The 17926-nt window shown below is 69.8% G+C and overlaps 4 protein-coding genes across 6 annotated transcripts; 2 read left to right on the top strand and 2 right to left on the bottom strand.

Moving 5' to 3' along the window:
- Positions 1 to 249: 249 nt before the first annotated feature.
- Positions 250 to 3352, bottom strand: ZNF646 (zinc finger protein 646). Its single transcript, XM_072849121.1, has 2 exons — positions 3337 to 3352; positions 250 to 3154 (listed from the first exon to the last, which is right to left on the bottom strand). The coding sequence occupies exon 2, from the start codon at positions 2988 to 2990 to the stop codon at positions 327 to 329; it is 2664 nt and encodes an 887-aa protein (XP_072705222.1). The 5' UTR covers positions 2991 to 3154; positions 3337 to 3352; the 3' UTR covers positions 250 to 326.
- Positions 3353 to 4098: 746 nt separating this feature from the next.
- On the top strand, positions 4099 to 7828 carry ZNF668 (zinc finger protein 668). Its single transcript, XM_072849114.1, has one exon. The coding sequence runs from the start codon at positions 4137 to 4139 to the stop codon at positions 7623 to 7625; it is 3489 nt and encodes a 1162-aa protein (XP_072705215.1). The 5' UTR covers positions 4099 to 4136; the 3' UTR covers positions 7626 to 7828.
- Positions 7829 to 8258: 430 nt separating this feature from the next.
- Positions 8259 to 11127, bottom strand: LOC140645671 (uncharacterized). Of its 2 annotated transcripts, XM_072849125.1 has the most exons (3): positions 11060 to 11127; positions 8974 to 10758; positions 8259 to 8865 (listed from the first exon to the last, which is right to left on the bottom strand). In XM_072849125.1, exons 1-3 carry the CDS (start codon positions 11109 to 11111, stop codon positions 8321 to 8323), a joined length of 2382 nt encoding a protein of 793 aa, XP_072705226.1. In that variant the 5' UTR covers positions 11112 to 11127; the 3' UTR covers positions 8259 to 8320. The 2 variants fall into 2 exon arrangements, with proteins under 2 accessions (XP_072705226.1, XP_072705225.1); XM_072849124.1 differs by having other exon boundaries at positions 8259 to 10758.
- Positions 11128 to 11731: 604 nt separating this feature from the next.
- MAPK7 (mitogen-activated protein kinase 7) lies at positions 11732 to 16738 on the top strand. 2 transcript variants are annotated; one of them, XM_072849123.1, is made up of 7 exons: positions 11732 to 11787; positions 12755 to 12967; positions 13494 to 13659; positions 14117 to 15597; positions 15728 to 16143; positions 16236 to 16363; positions 16506 to 16738. In XM_072849123.1, exons 2-7 carry the CDS (start codon positions 12769 to 12771, stop codon positions 16651 to 16653), a joined length of 2538 nt encoding a protein of 845 aa, XP_072705224.1. In that variant the 5' UTR covers positions 11732 to 11787; positions 12755 to 12768; the 3' UTR covers positions 16654 to 16738. The 2 variants fall into 2 exon arrangements, with proteins under 2 accessions (XP_072705224.1, XP_072705223.1); XM_072849122.1 differs by having other exon boundaries at positions 11734 to 11787; positions 12764 to 12967.
- The last annotated feature ends 1188 nt before the right edge of the window (positions 16739 to 17926 follow it).

Raw genomic sequence — 17926 nt, 5'->3', positions numbered from 1 at the left:
GGTTGGGGGGGGGCAGAGCAATAAAGTGGTGGTGGTCTGCAGTGCCCCCCCCGTCTCTTTCTGGGGGTCCCGACCCCAGTCAGGGCACGCTTGGGGGTCCCCGGTTCTATTTTGGGGGGTTCCCAGCCCTACTTGGGGGTCCCTAGCCCCACGCAGGGCACACTCGGGGGTCCCCAGACCCATTTTGGGGGTTCCCAGCCCTGATTCAGGGTCGCGCCCCGCAGAAAACCAAAATCTACCCAAAACCGCTCCAAAACAACCCAAATTTAATCATGGGGAGAGAAACAGGGTCCGGACTGCCCCCCCACCCCCCCACCCCCGCCGAGTCACCCGTCAGCCTCGGCGCTCCCGGGGGAGCGGTGTCGGGGGGCAGCGGGACGGTGTCGGGGGGGCCGGGATCCCCGGCGCTGCCCCCCAACCGCCTGTGTGGGGCGACACCGTGCCGGTGCCACGGTGCGGGGGGCCGGGGAGGATTTGGCAGCCGTCCGACGGGCTCTCGGGGGGCTGCGGGGCGGCGCGGCAGGCACTGGGGAGGGCTCCAACACCGTCACCGCCGCGTCCGGCTGTCCCGTGCGGTCGGACGCCGAGGAGGACTCGCACCCCGTTTCCGGCGGGTTGGGGTGCACCGGGGATGCCCCTGGCGCCGACAAGGCTGTCTGGGGTGACGGGGAGGACTCCAACACCGTCACCGGTGTGTTCAGGTGTCCCGGAGGCGCCTGTAGCGCCGACAAGGCGGTTTGGGGTGTCGAGGAGGACCCCAACGCCGTCTCCATCGCCTCCAGGTGTCCCACGGACGCCTCTGCCACCGGTAACGTGGTTGGTGGTGCCGAGGAGTCCTCCAACGCCGTCTCCGCTGTGCTCAGGTGTCCCACAGACTTCTCTACCTGTAACGGTGTTGGTGGTGGTGCCGAGGAGTCCTCCAACACCGTCCCCGTCCCGTCTCGGTGTTGTACAGCCATCTCCGCCACCCGTAACGTCGGCGGCGGTGCCAAAGAGTCCCCCAACGCCGTCTCCACCGCATCTAGGTGTCCCCCCAACTTCTCCTCCACCTCTAGCACCGTTGGTGGCACCGAGGAGTCCTCCAACACCATCTCCCTTGCGTTTCGGTGTCCTGGAGGTCCCTCCACCACCTGTAACGCGGTCGGCGGTGCCAAAGAGTCCTCCGACACCATCTCCATCCTGTCCAGGTGTCCCATAGACGCCTCTGCCGCCCGTAACGCCGCTGGCGGCGCTGGCGAGTCCTCCAACACCGTCTCCGCGGCATCTGGCTGCGCTGGTGGTCCCTCGTCCGCCTGTAGGTCGCCGGTAGCCGGGGGGTGCAGGCGCTGGTGGCCCAGGAGCTGCCGGCGCAGGCGGAAAGCCTTGGGGCAGAGCCCGCAGCGGTGCCGACGGCGCTCGGCGTGGGTGCGCCGGTGGTTCTTCAAGGCCATCAGGTTGTAGAAGGCCTTGTGACAGGCGGCGCAGCGGAAGAGGCCGGTGGTGTGGGTCTGCCGGTGGTTGACCAGGCTGCCAGCGTGCTTGTAGCTGCGGCCGCACACCTCGCAGCAGAAGGGCCGGGCTGCCTCCCGTCGCCGCTCCTCCTCCTCCTCCTCCTCCTCCTCCTCCTCCTCCTCCTCGCCAGCGCAGGCGCCGCACGCCGGTTCCCCACCCGGCGCTGCCGGTGGTGCCGCCGGGGGTCCCGCCTTGCAGCGGGGGTGGTTGCGGAGGTGGTTGCGGTAGGCAGCGAGGTTGGGGTAGCGTCGGGCGCAGACGGCACAGGGGAAGACACCGGTCTGGTGGGTTTGCCGGTGGTTAACCAGGCTGCCGCCGTGGCGGTAGGTCTTCCCGCAGACGCTACAGGCGTAGGGCCGCCGCTCGCCCCCCGCCACGTCAGCCAGGGCGGCCGCCTCCTCGGCGCGGTGGCTCCGGCTGTGCTCCTGCAGGCTCTCCAGGTCGGCGAAGGGCTGCCCGCAGTAGCCACAGATGTGCCACAGCTCCTCGCCTGCCGCCTCCCCAAAACACCCCTCCGGCACCGCCACCGGCGCTGCCAACGCCGCCGCGTGCTCCTGCCGGTGGTGCCGCGCCAGGTCGGCCTCGCCGGGAAAGATGCCGCCGCACAGGCTGCAGAGGAAGGGCCGCTCTTCCTCCTCCTCCTCCTCCTCTCCCTCGCCCGCGACACCCCGCGGCCGCCTGTGCCGGCGGAAATGCGCTTGCAGCGCCGGGAGGCCGCCGAACTCCTTGGGGCACAGCGAGCACTGGTAGATGCCGGGCGGCGGCGGCGGCGGCGTTGATGGCGACGGCGCGGCGCAGCCGTTGCAGCGGTGGTGGTGACGGTGACGCCGCCGGCGGTGTCCCCGCAGGTGTCCCTTCAGCGCGCCCAGGTTGGAGAAGCGTTTGGCGCAGAGGCTGCAGCCGAAGTCGCCCATCTGGTGCGTCTGCTTGTGGTTGATCAAGCTGCCCGAGTGCCGGTAGGTCTTCCCGCACACCTCGCACCGGTACACCCGCTCGGCGGCGGGGGCGGCGGTCGCGGTGTCGGCCACGCATCGCGGCGCGGCCCGCCGCCCTCGGCGGTGCCCCCGGGCGTGGGTGCGCAAGGCCATCAGGTTGGGGAAGTGTTTGGGGCAGAGCGAACAGGCGAAGACGCCGGTGCGATGCGTGTGCCGGTGGTTGGCCAGGCTACCCCGGTGCCGGTACCGCCGGCCGCACTCCCCGCAGCCGTACAGCCGTCCCGCCGCCGCCGCCGCCTCGTCGCCGTCGTCCGTCCGTCCGTCCGCCTGCGCGCGCCGGTGGGCGCGGCGGTGGCTGTTGAGGGCGGCGAGGTTGTAGAGCTGTTTGCCGCAGGCGCTGCAGCCGTAGACGCCGGTTTGGTGGCTCCGGCGGTGGTTGACCAGGCTCCCGGCGTGCCGGTAGCTCCTCCCGCACTCCCCGCACCGGTAACGGCGCTCGCCCGACGCCGAGGCCGACGCCGGCGGGCACAGGCGCTCGGGTGACGGCACCGGCGACGCCGCCATGGCCGGAGTGGGGGGTGGGGGGTGACGGGGGGGTCCCAGGCGGCCGGGACCACCCCACCCCCCACGGAGAACCCCCCCCCCCCGCCACCCACCTGGGGGGGAGGGTGTCTCTCGGCGTCCCACAATGCACCGGGCTCCGAAGTGGGGGAGGGGCGGGGGGGGAGCTGGAAGACAAAGGGTTAAATGGGGGAGGGGACCCCAAAACCCCCAGTGCCCCCCAAAACGTGGGGGACCCCCCGCCCCTCCAACCCGGGGGCCCCGCCCCTCCCATGGCCCTCCCCCACGAGGGGACCCCTTCCCCCCGGGGGGTCCAGACCCCGCCCCTCCCCCGACCCCGCACCGGCACCTCCTTTTGTTGCGGGGAGACCGGAAGCCAGCCGTGGCCCCGCCCCTTCCGTTTCCCCTCCCCACCGTCCGGAAGCCACGCCCCCACGGGGGCCACGCCCTCCCGCTTCCGCCCCGCCCCCCGCGGTCCTGGCGCCCGCCGCGCCGCGCCCGGAGCGGAGCCCCCAGGTAAGGACGGGCCCCCTCCCCCCGGGCATCGCCCCCCGCCCTACACCCCCTTCCCATGGTGCATTGCAGCATCCCCCCACGCCCCCGCATTGCACGACCCTTCCCGTGGTGCATCGCGCCCCCCCCCCCATTGCACGGACCCCCTCCCCCAAATTGCACCCCCCCCCAGGACGCGTTGCACCCCTGCGGCATTGCACAGCCCCCCGCCAAATTGCACCCCCTTCCCATGGTGCATTGCAACACCCCCAACCCCCCAGGCGTTGCACCCCTTCCCATGGTGCACTGCGGCCCCCTCCCCATTGCATAGGCCCCCCCCCCCCCAAAATCGCCTCCCTCCCCGGGTGCATTGCAACACCCCTCGCGGCATTGCACCCCCTTCCCATGGTGCATTGCGCGCCCCTCCCCCGCCCGTGACGCCATCTTGCCGGCCGACAAAGGGGGGGGAGGGGCGGACACACTCCACCCCCCGGGGTGGGGGAATGGGGAAGTGGGGTGACCCCCCTCCCCCCGGCTGGGTGCGGCCTCCCGGGTGCAAAATGGGGTCGAATGGAGCGAAATCGGTGTAAAATGGGTGCGGGGTGGGGGATGGGGGAGCCGGGTCCCCCCCAACGTGGGGTTGTGTCCGCAGGGGCCATGGAGGAGCAGCAGGAGGGGCCGGGTGGGGACGTCGGCGGTGGCACCCGCGGGGACATCGGAGGTGACACCCATGGGGACGTCCGTGGTGGCACCCGTGGGGACGTCCGTGGTGGCACCCGTGGGGACGTCGGTGGTGGCACCCATGGGGACGTCGGCGGTGGCACCCGTGGGGACGTCCGTGGTGGCACCCGAGGGGACGTCGGTGGTGGCACCCATGGGGACGTCGGTGGCACCCATGGCCATGATGGCGCCCTTGGGGACCTCCAAGATGATGCCCTCGATGACACCCCCGGGAACGTCGGCGATGACGCCCACAGCAACGTCCGAGGTGACACCCACGGGGACCTCCACCATGGGACCCCCCGACGCGACACCCAAGAAGCCAGCCAAGACGTCTCCCATGGGGACCTCCCCGATGACGCCCCTGGGGACGTCCCTGTCCCACCCGCCTACGTGAAGTCGGGGAGTCACTACAAGTGTCCCACCTGTGCCACCACCTTCCCCACCCCCCCACGGGCCCTGCGCCACGCCCAGACGCACGCGTCCACCGCGTCCGGAGGTGGCACCACCGCCACCACCGCCAGGTCTAGAGGTGCCACCGCCACGTCCGGAGGTGCCACTGCCGCCAGGTCCAGAGGTGCCACCACCACGACGGATGTGTCCACCGCGTCCGGAGGTGCCACCACCAGGTCCAGAAGTGCCACCGCAAGCAGGTCGAGAGGTGCCACCACCACGACGGCTGCGCCGACCACCTCCAGAGGTGCCACCACCACCTGGTCCAGAGGTGCCACCGCCACCAGGTCCAGAGGTGCCACCGCCACTGCGTACGGAGGTGCCATCACCATGACGGATGTCTCTGAAGCACCTGGAGATGCTACTACCACGACGGACGTCTCCAAAGAATCTGGGGGTGCCACCACCACGATGGGTACGTCCACCCCTTCTGTGGGCACCACCACCAGGTCCAGAGGTGCCACCGCCACAAGGTCCAGAGGTGCCACCACCACCAGGTCCAGAGGTGCCACCACCACCACCACGTCTGGAGGCACTGCCACCACGACGGATGCATCCAAAGCATCCAGAGATTCCACCACCACCACCACCGCCACGTCCGCAGATGCCACCGCCACGGTGGACACGTCCAAAACAGCTGGAGGTGCCACCACCACCACCACCACCCGGTCCAGAGGCGCCACCGCCACCAGGTCCAGAGGTGCCACTGCCACGAGGGCTGCATCCAAAGCGTCTGGAGATGCCACCGCTACGACTGCCACGTCCAAAGCACCCGGAGGTGCCACCGCCACCGTCTCTGGCAGTGCCACCCCCACGACGGACGCATCTGAAGCGCCCAGAGATGCCACCACCGGCACATCGAGCGGTGCTGGCGCTGCAGTAGATGCACCCGGAGATGCCACCGCCGCATCCGAAGCGTCCAGAGATGCCACCACCGCGTCCGCATCCAAAGCGTCCGGAGATGCCACCGCGGACGCCCCCTGCTCCGCCTGCCCCCGCCCCGCTCCCCCCTTCCCCTGCGCCGCCTGCCCCAAGTCCTACGGCACCCTCTCCAAGCTGACCATCCACCAGCGCGCCCACACCGGCGAACGTCCCTTCTCCTGCCCGGATTGCCCCAAATCCTTCGCCGACCCCTCCGTCTACCGCAAACACTGTCGCGGCCACGCCGGGCTGCGTCCCCACCGTTGCGGCACCTGTCCCAAAGCCTACGCCGAGCGCAAGGACCTCCGCAACCACCAGCGCAGCCACACGGGCGAGCGGCCCTTCCTCTGCGCCGAGTGCGGCAAGAGCTTCGGACGTTCCTCCTCCCTCGCCTGCCACCAGCGCATCCACGCCCCCCGCAAGCCCTACGCCTGCGGCACCTGCGGGAAGGCCTTCACCCAGCTCTCCTCCTTCCAGAGCCACCAGCGCGTCCACACCGGCGAACGTCCCTACCTCTGCCCCCAGTGCGGGCGGATGTTCTCCGACCCCTCCAGCTACCGCCGGCACCAACGCGCCCACCAAGGCGTGAAGCCGTACGGCTGCGGGGAATGCGGCAAAGCTTTCCGGCAGCCAGCGGATCTGGCGGTGCACCGGCGGACCCACACGGGCGAGCGGCCGTGGCGGTGCGGGGAGTGCGGCAAAGCCTTCGTGGCCTCCTGGGACCTCAAGCGGCACCGGCTGACCCACACGGGCGAGCGGCCCTGGCGATGCGGGGAGTGCGGGAAGGGTTTCGGGGAGAGGGCGGCGCTGGGCAAGCACCGGCGGACGCACTCCGGCGAGAGGCCCTACGCCTGCGGGCGCTGCGGGAAGGGCTTCGGGGGGGCCTCGGGGCTGCGCAAGCACGAGAGGACGCATGGGAAGCAGGAGGCAGGAGGCGGGGACAACATGGCCGCCAGCGGGGGGGCGGATGTGGCCGCCGGGGCTGGCCTCAACATGGCCGCCGGGGCTGGCCTCAATATGGCTACTGGACCTGGCCTCAGTATTGCTGGAGGTGGTCAGGGCATGGCCACCAGACTTGGCCATGACGTGGCTGCTGGAGCTGGCCACAATATGGCTGCCAGAGCTGGCCACGGCATGGCCACCGGCGCTGGGCATGACATGGGCGGTCAACCCGGCCACATTATGGCCACCGGCATTGTCCACGGCATGGCCGCCGGTGCTGGGCATGACATGGGCAGTCAACCTGGCCACGGTATGGCCACCGGCGTTGGCCACGGCATGGCCGCTGGCGCTGGGCATGACATGGGCGGTCAGCCTGGCCACGGTATGGCCACCGGCATTGGCCACGGCATGGCTGCTGTCATTGGGCATAATGTGGGTGCCCAACCTGGCCACGCTATGGCCGCCAGCGTTGGCCATGGCATGACTGCCGGCATTGGGCATGACGTGGGTGCCCAACCTGGCCACAAAGTGGCTGCCGGAGCTGGCCACAATATGGCCACCGGACTTGGCCATGACATGGCCAACAGAGCTGGCCACACCATGGCTGCCCAAGCTGGCCGTGACGTGGCCGCCGCTACTGGGCGGGACGTGGGTGCTCAACCCGGTCACGACGTGGCCGCTGGACTCGGCCACAGCATGGCCACCGCCGCCGGAGCAGGGCCCATCATGGCCGCTGGAGCTAGTCACAACATGGCGGCCGCCAGAGGAGCCGTGGGCTGTGGCAGCCTCAACGTGGCCGATGCCTGTGGAGGCCCCAACATGGCTGCCCCAAACATGGCCACCACCAAGATGGCTGCCCCCAGTGGAGGCCCCAACATGGCCGCCCCCAACATGGCCGCCCCCAGTGGAGCCCCGGGGGCGTGCCCAGCTGCTGGGGGCACGCCCCTGCCTGACCCCGCCTCCCCAGAGCCCCGCCCCTTTGCCTGCCCCCTCTGCCACAAACGCTTCGGGGCCAGGGCGGGGCTGCGCAAGCACCAGCGCCGCCACGGCCCCGCCCCCTCCCCGCAGGCCCCGCCCACCCCAGGCCCCGCCCCTGCCGAGGCAGTTTAGCCATGGGGCCACACCCCCCGCGGGGCCACGCCCCCTCTCTTCATCCCCACCCCCTTGCCGTCAGGGGGCCGGGGCCTCTCCAGCCCCTCCCGCGCCGGAATAGGGGCGGGGCTCCTCGGGGGCGGTTCCTCGCGTGGCCCCGCCCCTTCCTCCTCCCCCTCGAGTGTTAATGGAAATAAATGGCCGCCTCCGCGCCTGCGCCTCCGCCTCTCTGTGACGCCGGGGGGACCCAGCCAACCACGCTCCACTTCCGGGGTTTCACCATCTTTATTTATGCTCCTCCCACCCACCCCCACCCCCCAGCCAATGGCCACGGAGCGCTGCCACAGCTCAGCCAATCGCACAGTGCCTCCCCACCCCCCCATCCTCCCACTGCCCAGCCAATGGCCACACAGGATCTTGGCCAATCCCCCGTCAGTATTTTCCCCACCCCTCCCCCCGCTATTGACCAATCCCACGTCAGTCCCACCCCCCTTCACAGCCAATCCCGCATCACTCCCGCCCCCTGCTCTCAGCCAATCCCATCTCAGTCTCCTCCCCCACCACCCCACCCAATCCCCTGCCAGCATCCCCCTCTCAGCCAATCCCACATCAATCCTGCCCAGGCCAATCCCACCCCCATCCCCACCCAATCACCCGCCCCAGCCACACCCACCCTTCAGCCAATGGCGTCGCGGGGGTCCGTCCCCACCCACTCAGGACGCCTGGGTCCTGGGGACAGGCTCCGCCCCACGGGGGTCCAGCACCTCGGGGTGCTCCTCCATGGGGTGCCCCACCTCGGGGTGCCCCACCTCGGGGCTCCCGGTCTTGGGGTGCTCCTCCACGGTCTCCAACCCTTGGGGCACCCCAAGGCTCCCGGGCTTCGGGTGCCCCTCCAACAGCTCTAGAGCATGGGGCACCCCAAGACTCTCGGTCTTTGGGTGCTTCTCCGTCACCTCGAAGCCTGGGTGAACCTCCAGCATCTCCATGTGTGGGTGCTCCTCAAGTCTCGTGGTCTTTGGGTGCTCCTCCATCACCTCTGCACCTTGGTGCACCCCAAGTCTCTTGGTCTTTGGGTGCTCCTCCATCGTCTCCGCACCTTGGTGCACCCCAAGTCTCTTGGTCTTTGGGTGCTCCTCCATCGTCTCCGCACCTTGGTGCACCCCAAGCCTCTTGGTCTTTGGGTGCTCCTCCATCATCTCCACACCTTGGTGCACCCCAAGCCTCTGGGTCTTTGGGTGCTCCTCCATCGTCTCCGCACCTTGGTGCACCCCAAGTCTCTCAAGCTTTGGGTGCTCCTCCATCGTCTTCACACCTTGGTGCACCCCAAGTCTCTCAAGCTTTGGGTGCTCCTCCATCGTCTCCACACCTTGGTGCACCCCAAGCCTCTTGGTCTTTGGGTGCTCCTCCATCATCTCCACACCTTGGTGCACCCCAAGTCTCTTGGTCTTTGGGTGCTCCTCCATCACCTCCACACCTTGGTGCACCCCAAGTCTCTTGGTCTTTGGGTGCTCCTCCATCATCTCCACACCTTGGTGCACCCCAAGCCTCTGGGTCTTTGGGTGCTCCTCCATCGTCTCCGCACCTTGGTGCACCCCAAGTCTCTCAAGCTTTGGGTGCTCCTCCATCGTCTTCACACCTTGGTGCACCCCGAGTCTCTCAAGCTTTGGGTGCTCCTCCATCACCTCCACACCTTGGTGCACCCCAAGTCTCTCAAGCTTTGGGTGCTCCTCCATCGTCTCCACACCTTGGTGCACCCCAAGCCTCTTGGTCTTTGGGTGCTCCTCCATTGTCTCCAAACCTGGTTGAACCTCCGACATCTCCAAAGTTGGTTGCACCCCAAACGTCTTGGTGTTTGGGTGCCCCTCCATCATCTCCAAGCCCGGCTGAACTTCCATCGTCTCCAAGCCTTGTTGACTCTCCAACGTCTCCAAGCTTGGTTGAACCTCCGACGTCTCGGTCTTCGGGTGCTCCTCCGGCGCCTCCAAACCCGGCTGACCCTCCAACGCCTCCACACTCGTCCGCCCCTGCGCCGCCCCGTGGGCCTCCTCCAGGTGCACCCGCTCGTGGGTGATGAGGTTGGAGCTCTGGCTGAAGCGCCGGCCGCAGCGGGCGCAGCCGTAGGGCCGCTCGCCGGTGTGGGTCCGCCGGTGCTGCTCCAGGTGGGCGCTGCGGACGAAAGCCCGGCCGCACTCCCCGCAGCCGTAGGGTTTCTCCCCGGTGTGGATGCGCTGGTGCCGCACCAGGGTGGAGCTCATGCCGAACGCCTTGCCGCACTCGCCGCAGCGGTAGGGCCGCTCGCCGGCATGCGTCCGCCGGTGCAGGGCCAGGTTGGAGCGGAGGGCGAAGGCTTGCCCGCACTCCCCGCAGGCGAAGGGTCGCTCCTCCCCGTGCGCCCGTTGGTGCCGCGCCAGCGCCGAGCGCAGCCCGAAGGCTCGCCCGCACTCCCCGCAGCGGTGCGGTTGCAAACCCAAGTGCAACCGCCGGTGCTTGGCCAAGGTGGCCCCGTGGCCGAAGCGTTTGCCGCACTCGGCGCAGGCGAAGGGTTTCTCGCCGCTGTGGCTGCGCTGGTGCTGGATGAGCTCCGAGCTTTGGACGAAGCCTTTGCCGCACTCGCTGCAGCGGAAGGGCTTCTCGCCGCCATGGGTCTTGCCGTGCTTGAGGAGGTTGGCGCGTTGAGCAAAGCTCTTGCCGCATTGGCTGCAACGGTAGGGTCGCTCGCCAGAGTGGCTGGCTTGGTGTTGGAGGAGGTCGGAGCTACGGTAAAACGCTTTCCGGCACTGACCGCAGGCGTAGGGTCGCTCGCCGGCGTGGGCGCGCTGGTGTTTCACCAGGTTGGTGCTTTGGCTGAAGGCTTTGCCGCATTCAGCGCAGGCATAGGGGCGCTCGCCGGTGTGGGTGCGGCGGTGCTGGGCCAGGTTGGAGCTCCAACCGAAAGCTTTGCCGCAGTCGCCGCACTTGTAGGGCCGCTCGCCGGTGTGGGTCCGGAGGTGCTGGGCCAGGTGGGAGCGTTGGGCGAAGCGTTTGCCGCACTCACCGCAGGCGTTGGGGCGCTCGCCCGTGTGGCTGCGCCGGTGACGCTCCAGCTTCGACCATTGGCCGAAGGCTTTGCCGCACTCGCTGCAGATGTAGGGGCGGCCGGGGGGGCCTCCGGCTGCGCCGGGGGGAGGTGTCAGGGACCCCAGGGATTGGGGGGGCTGTCCCGGCGTGGGTCAAGGGGTCCCGGATGCCTGGGTCCCCCCTTTAACCCACCCTGGGAGGGGTTGGGGGTCCCAGAGGCCTGGGGCCCCTCTTCTGCCCCACCCTGGGAGGGGTTGGGGGTCCTGGACACCTCAGTTCCCCCCCATAACCCACCCTGGGAGGGGTTGGGGGTCCCGGAGGCCTGGGCCCCCCCCTTTAACCCACCCTGGGAGGGGCTGGGGGTCCCGGAGGCCTGGGTCTCCCGAGGGTCTCACCTGCCACCGGCTCCTTGGGGGTGTCCTCGGCGGCTCCGGTCGGGGGGTCCATGGGGCAGCCTGGGGGAGGGGAGGTAACACGTCAGGGGGCTGGGGGACCCAGGGGCCAGGCGCCCCCGGCAGGTTGGGGGCAGGGGTCTCAGGGGGCCCGGGCGTGCGGGCCCCCTTACCCGAGGGCTGGCGCTGGCCTGCATGGTCCCGGGGCGGGGGCGGCGGGGGCGGCGGGGGCGGCGGGGCGGCGCGGGGCCCCGGGGCCGGGTGCGCGGGGCTGAGGCGGCCCCAACCTGCGGGCCTGAGGGAGCGGGGAGAAGGGGCGGGGCTCAGCCGCCGGACCGCCCCCGTGACGCCACTTCCTTTAGCCGCACCCCCCGCCGCCTCCCGGCAACGCCTCCCCATGGCAACGCCCCCATAGCAACGCCCGCCCCGTTAGCAACGCCCTCCCCCTAGCAACGCCGCCGCCCTAGCAACAGCGTCCCCCGCGCGCTGATTGGCCGGTGGCCGCGGGGGGGCGTGGTCGGAGGGAAGGGAGGGGCGTGGTCCGGGGAAGCGGTGAGGGGAGCGGAGTGCCGAGTGCGCGGCGGGAGGGGCGGGGCCGGGCGGGGCGGGGGGGCGTGGCCAGGGTGTGGGGCGCTGATTGGTGGGCGGTGTGGAAGGGGGGCGTGGCCGGGCGGCGCCATATCCGGGCCCCGCGGGGGAGCGGCGGGAGCGGGCGGCGGCGCCGGGGGGCGGTGAGTGGTCCCCGGGGGAGGGTGGGGTCTGCCCTGGTCGCCATGGCAACCGCCCCGTCCCCATGGCAACCGCCCCGTCCCTACGGCAACCCCCCCATCCCCATCGCTACGGGGACCGCGGCCCCGCCCCGGGCCGCCATGGGCTGTGGGGAGGCGGATGGGGGGCCCGGGCGCCTGGGGCCGTGGGGTGCGTGGGGCCCCGGGGTGTGGGGCCGTGGGGCACCTGGGTCCTCATGATGTGGGTCCCCGGCATGTGGGTCCTTGGGGCGCCTGGGTCCTCGTGATGTGGGTCCCTGGGGCGCGTGGGGCCCTGGGCTGTGGGTCCCTGGGGCGTGTGGGTCCCCAGGATGTGGGTCCCTGGGGCGCGTGGGGCCCTGGGCTGTGGGTCCCTGGGACACGTGGGTCCCTGGGATGTGGGGCCCTGGGGTGCGTGGGGCCCTGGGCTGTGGGTCCCTGGGGCCCGTGGGGTCCAGACACCTGGGTCCCCGGGCTGTGGGTCCCTGGGGCGCGTGGGTCCCCAGGATGTGGGTCCCTGGGGCGCGTGGGGCCCTGGGCTGTGGGTCCCTGGGGCACGTGGGGCCCTGGGATGTGGGGCCCTGGGGTGCGTGGGGCCCTGGGCTGTGGGTCCCTGGGGCGTGTGGGTCCCCGGGATGTGGGGCCCTGGGGTGCGTGGGGCCCTGGGCTGTGGGTCCCTGGGGCGCGTGGGGTCCAGACGCCTGGGTCCCCGGGGTGTGGGTCCCTTGGGCACGTGGGTCCCTAGGATGTGGGTCCCTGGGCTGTGGGTCCTTGGGATGTGGGTCCCTGGGGTGCGCGGGGCCCGGACGCCTGGGTCCCCAGGATATGTGGGTCCCTTGGGCACGTGGGTCCCTAGGATGTGGGTCCTTGGGGCGCGTGGGTCCCCGGGATGTGGGTCCCTGGGGCGCGTGGGGCCCGGCCGCCTGGGTCCCCAGCTCCGTGCCCTGACAAGGTGGCGCAGGCGCCATGACGGAGGCGGAGGTGGAGGCCGGGGGGCAGCGGGACCCCCCCGGGCGGGGTTCGGGGGCCGGGGGGGGCCCCCTGGCCCTGCTGAAGGCGCGGGCGCTGGACGTCACCTTCGAGGTGGGGGACGAGTACGAGATCATCGAGACCATCGGCACCGGCGCCTACGGGGTCGTCAGCTCCGCCCGCCGCCGCGACACCGGTGAGCCGGGTGCCTGGGTCCCTTGGGTGGGAGATCGGGGGGCACCTGCACACCTGGGTCCCTTGGGTGGGGGTTCTTGGACACCTGGGTCCCTTGGGTGGGAGATCGGGGGGCACCTGCACACCTGGGTCCCTTGGGTGGGAGACTGGGGGGCACCCAGACAGTTGGGTCCCTTGGGTGGGAGATCGGGGGGCACCCAGACACCTGGGCCCCTTGGGTGGGAGATCGGGGGGCACCCGCACACCTGGGTCCCTTGGGTGGGAGATTGGGGAGCACCTGGACAGTTGGGTCCCTTGGGTGGGAGATCGGGGGGCACCCAGACACCTGGGTCCCTTGGGTGGGAGACTGGGGGGCACCCGGACAGTTGGGTCCCTTGGGTGGGAGATCGGGGGGCACCTGGACACCTGGGTCCCTTGGGTGGGGTTTCCCGGATGCCTGGGTCCTTTCTGGGTGCTTGGGTGGGCACCCTGGCGGCCACCGGGGCAGGTGACGAGCCCCCTGGACGCCTGGGTCCGCGGGACGTCAGGCCAGCAGGTGGCCATCAAGAAGATCCCCAATGCCTTTGACGTGGTGACCAACGCCAAGCGGACCCTGCGGGAGCTGAAGATCCTCAAGCACTTCAAGCATGACAACATCATCGGCATCAAGGACATCCTCAAGCCCACCGTCCCTTACGGCGAGTTCCGCTCCGTGTGCGTGCCCCGGACGCCTGGGTCCCCCCCCCCGGTGTCCCCCCAGATGCTTGGGTCCATCAGGTGGTGGTGGGCCCCCATAGGGACATCTCCCTCTCCTCCTGGGTGCTCTTGTGAGACAGGAGAACCCATGGGATGGAACCCCCTTGGCCAGCTGGGTCCATCGGGTGGTGGTGGCCCCCACAGGGGCGTTCCCAGCCCCCCCGGACACCCAGATCCTCTTGGGGGGCAGCAGGACACGTGGGATGGAACCCCCTTGGCCAGCTGGGTCCATCAGGTGGTGGTGGCCCCCATAGGGATGTTCCCAGCCCCCCCTGGACACCTGGGTCCTCTTGGGGGGCAGCAGGACACATGGGATGGAGCCCACCTGGCCACCCGGGTTCACAGGGGGGTGGTGGTGCCCATGGGGACGTCTCCAGCCCCTCCCGGACGCCTGGATCCCCCTTCCTGCCTGCAGCTACGTGGTGCTGGACCTGATGGAGAGCGACCTCCACCAGATCATCCACTCGGCACAGCCGTTGACGCTGGAGCACGTCCGCTACTTTCTCTACCAGCTCCTGCGGGGCCTCAAGTACATCCACTCGGCCAACGTCCTCCACCGCGACCTGAAGCCCAGCAACCTCTTGGTGAACGAGAACTGCGAGCTGAAGATCGGCGACTTCGGCATGGCCCGCGGGCTGGGAGCTGACCCGCGGCACGCCAAGGCCTTCCTCACCGAGTACGTGGCCACCCGCTGGTACCGGGCGCCGGAGCTGCTGCTCTCGCTCCACCGCTACACCCGCGCCATCGACATGTGGTCGGTTGGGTGCATCTTCGCCGAGATGTTGGGTCGCCGGCAGCTCTTCCCCGGCAGGAACTACGTCCACCAGCTGCAGCTCATCATGGCCGTGCTGGGAACGCCGCCGGCCACCGTCATGGCCGCCATCGGCGCCGAACGGGTGCGGGCGTACGTGCAGAGCCTGCCGCCGCGGCCGGCGGTGCCTTGGGAGAGCCTCTTTGGCGACACCGAGCCGGCGGCGTTGGCGCTGTTGGGTCGGATGCTGCGCTTTGACCCACGGGAGCGGGTGGGGGTGGCCGAGGCGCTGCGGCACCCATTTTTGGCCAAGTACCACGACCCTGAGGACGAGCCCGAGTGCGTCCCCGCCTTCGACTTTGCCTTCGACCGCCGGGCGCTCACCAAGGAGGAAATCAAGGCGGCCATCGTGGCCGAGATCGCTGACTTCCACGCCCGCCGCGATGGTATCCGTCGGCAAATTGCCTTCGCGCCGGCCGGCGGCGCCGAAAGCGCAGCCAGCGGGGCCGGGGTCGGTGTCAACGCGGCCAGCGGTGCCATGGCCAACGTTAACGTCCCCATGGGCAACGTCAACGCGGCCAACGTTGGCGTCAATGCAACTAACGTCAACGTGGGCAACGTCAACGTGGCCAGTGTCAACGTGGGCAACGTCACCGCGGCCAGTTCCAGTGTCAACATGGGCAACGTCAGCATGGGCAACTCCAGCGTCAACGTGGGCAATGCGGGTGTCAACGTGGGCAACGCTGCCATGGGCAACGTCAATGTGGCCGACGTCAATATGGCCAGCGTCAGCATGGCCAACGCCACCATGGCCAACATCAGCGCCACCATGGCCAACAGCAACGTCACCATGGCCAACGCCGCCATGGCCAACGTCAGCGCCTCCATGGCCAACGTCAACGCAGCCAATGTCAACGTGTCCAATGCCACGGTGGCCAGCGTTGGCCCGGCCTGGCCCTGCGCCGATGTGGACATGCCGAGCCCTGGCCCCGCCCCTGCCCCTGACTGCCCGATGGACTCTCCCCGGGTGAAGGCGGAGCCCGGGGCTCCCATGGCACCCAAGCGGGACGGCGCCATCTCGGACGACACCAAGGCCGCCCTCAAGGCCGCTCTGCTCAAGTCGGCCATGAGGAACAAGAGCAAAGGTGAGGGGCGCCCGGGTCCCCCGGTGCGTTAAAGGGTTGGGTTGGTGGCCCCTTCCCAAATTCTGGGTTGCCAGATGTTGGTTGTGGTTGGGTTGGTGGCTCCATCCCTGGTCTCCTGCGTCCCCCGCAGAGGCACCGTGCGCGGCCCCCGAGGCGCCGGAGGGCCGGAAGCCGGTGACGGCGGCGGAGCGGCAGCGGGAGCGGGAGGAGAAGCGCCGCCGGCGGCAGGAGCGGGCGAAGGAGCGGGAGAAGAAGCAGCGGGAGCGGGAGCGTCGCGAGCCCCGAGGCCGCGGCGAGGGGCTCCGGGGGCTCGTCCTCACCGATGACGACCGCCACCTCCTCGAGCGTTGGACCAAGATGCGGGACGGGGCTCCGCCTCGCCCCCCGCCCCCTCCCCGGCCCCCGCCCCCCTCCCCTTGCCCCCAACCTTGCGGGGGACCCCCCGAAACCTGGCCGGGCCCCGAGGTGTGGCCGGAGCCCCCCGCCGCCCCCCTCCCGGCGGACCCCGATGTGGCCACCGTCACCCAGCAGCTCTCCAAGTCGCAGGTGAGGGTCCCAGGCGTCCCCCGGTCGGGGGGACACACCCAGACCTCACGGCTTGGCCTTCGTGCTGACCATCATCATCATCCCCCCCATAGGTGGAGGACCTGCTGCCCCCCGTCTTTTCGGTGACCCCCAAGGGGAGCGGGGCCGGCTACGGGGTGGGCTTCGACCTGGAGGAGTTCCTCAGCCAATCGCTGGACATGGTGGGGGACACCAAGGACAGGTGAGAGGTCCCCTGCGTCCGCTGTCCCCTCTCCCCACCGCGTCCCTCTCCTGGGTGGGCACCCAAGCATCCCTGGGGGGGGACGGGGACACCGGGAGGGGGACCCCGGCGTCCGGGCTGAGGACCCCGTGTCCCCCCGCAGCCAGGGGGACTCGGCGCCGCTGTCGGCCTCGCTGCTCGCCGACTGGCTGGAGGTCCATCGCCTGAGCCCCGCCGCCCTCGAGAGCCTCCAGCGCGACCTCCAGCTCGGCTCCCCCATGCTGCTCGCCGACGACCTCCCGGACCCCTAACGGGGCGGGGCATCCGGGACCCGCCCCTCCGGTGCCTTGGCCCCGCCCCACCGGTGCCTTGGCCCCGCCCCTGGCACCCAATTAAATTTGTACGGAAACGGCCCCGTTTCGTGCCGCCCGGGCGTCCCGGTGTCAGTGCCCGGCTCCTCGGGGACCTACAGGGGACGGTGGAGGGTGGCGGGACCTTGTGTGGGGCTCTGGGGGGCTGTCGGAGACCCTATGGGCCTATAGGGGCTGTAGGGGGCTATAGGGAGCCATATAGGCTGTATGGGGATGCATGGGCTCTGTAGGGTTGTGGGAGACTCTGTGGGTTTATAGTGGCCGCAGGGAACGTGTTGGGCTACAGGGAGCTTATGGGTCATACGAGGTTACATCGCACTATATGAACCAATAGGGGCCCCTATGGGGCTATAGGGCCCTGTGCAGGCTGTATGGGAACGTAGGGGCTGCATGGGTCTACAGGGGACTATGGACCAACGGGGTCCTGTATAGGGCTATAGGTGCTGTGGGCGCTATACGGGGCTATAGAGGGTTGTATGGCTTATTAGGCAACCATGTGGGACTACGGGGAGCTGTATGGGGCTATAAGTAGCTATATATGCATGTATGGTTTTACAGAGCGCTATTTGGTAGGACGTAGAGCAATAAAGGGGCTATAGAGAGCTGTAAGAGAATAGAGGAGCTTGTAGGGACCTTATGGGAGCTATAGGGAGCTGCAGGGACCCATGGGGGACCCCCTAGGACAAGAAGGAGCCGTAAGGATGTCAGGGGAGGTATAGAAACCCCATAGCCACCATGGGAGGGCTGTAGGGGCCATATAGGAGCTATAGGGAGCTGTAGGGACACTGGGGCTGCTATAGGGGGCTGTAGGGACTGTATAGGAGCCATAGGGACCCCCCCCGTGCCCCCCCGCCCCGTCCCAAGGAGGAGGAAGGAAGGAGGCGGAGGCGGGTGCGTTTGTGGCATGGGTTTCGTAGCAAATACATCACAGACCACGAGGGGACGATACAGAGCTCGGGGGCGGGGGACCCCCCCGGCCCCCCCGCGGCACGGGGTGGGGGGCAGCGCGGGGGCGCGGCGGCGCTGCGGCGGCCCCCGCGGGGCGGGAAATCTAAGTGGGGGTGGTTCCTCGGCCAGGGGGTGCGGTGGGGGAGCGGGTGACGAGGTAGATGGGTGGTGATGGGTGGAGTCGTTGATGGCGGTTGGGTCGTTGGTGGGATGGCTGGGTCATTGGCGGTGGTGTTGGGTGGTTGAGGGGCGGTTGGGTCGTTGA

This window comes from Ciconia boyciana, chromosome 36, assembly GCF_034638445.1.
Source record: "Ciconia boyciana chromosome 36, ASM3463844v1, whole genome shotgun sequence".
Classification (NCBI taxonomy): domain Eukaryota; kingdom Metazoa; phylum Chordata; class Aves; order Ciconiiformes; family Ciconiidae; genus Ciconia; species Ciconia boyciana.
This window is presented reverse-complemented; position numbering and strand designations above follow the sequence as displayed.

What these genes read in the sequence shown, in the direction of transcription:
- ZNF646 (XM_072849121.1), bottom strand. Translation starts at nt 2,990, where the DNA reads ATGGCGGCGTCGCCGGTGCCGTCACCCGAGCGCCTGTGCCCGCCGGCG.
- ZNF668 (XM_072849114.1), top strand. Translation starts at nt 4,137, where the DNA reads ATGGAGGAGCAGCAGGAGGGGCCGGGTGGGGACGTCGGCGGTGGCACC.
- LOC140645671 (XM_072849124.1), bottom strand. Translation starts at nt 11,111, where the DNA reads ATGGACCCCCCGACCGGAGCCGCCGAGGACACCCCCAAGGAGCCGGTG. An exon ending in CCCCAAGGAGCCGGTGGCAG is followed by an intron (nt 10,759 to 11,059) that starts GTGAGACCCTCG and finishes CCCCCGGCGCAG; the next exon opens with CCGGAGGCCCCCCCGGCCGC.
- MAPK7 (XM_072849123.1), top strand. Translation starts at nt 12,769, where the DNA reads ATGACGGAGGCGGAGGTGGAGGCCGGGGGGCAGCGGGACCCCCCCGGG. An exon ending in CATGAGGAACAAGAGCAAAG is followed by an intron (nt 15,598 to 15,727) that starts GTGAGGGGCGCC and finishes CGTCCCCCGCAG; the next exon opens with AGGCACCGTGCGCGGCCCCC. An exon ending in GTGGGGGACACCAAGGACAG is followed by an intron (nt 16,364 to 16,505) that starts GTGAGAGGTCCC and finishes GTCCCCCCGCAG; the next exon opens with CCAGGGGGACTCGGCGCCGC.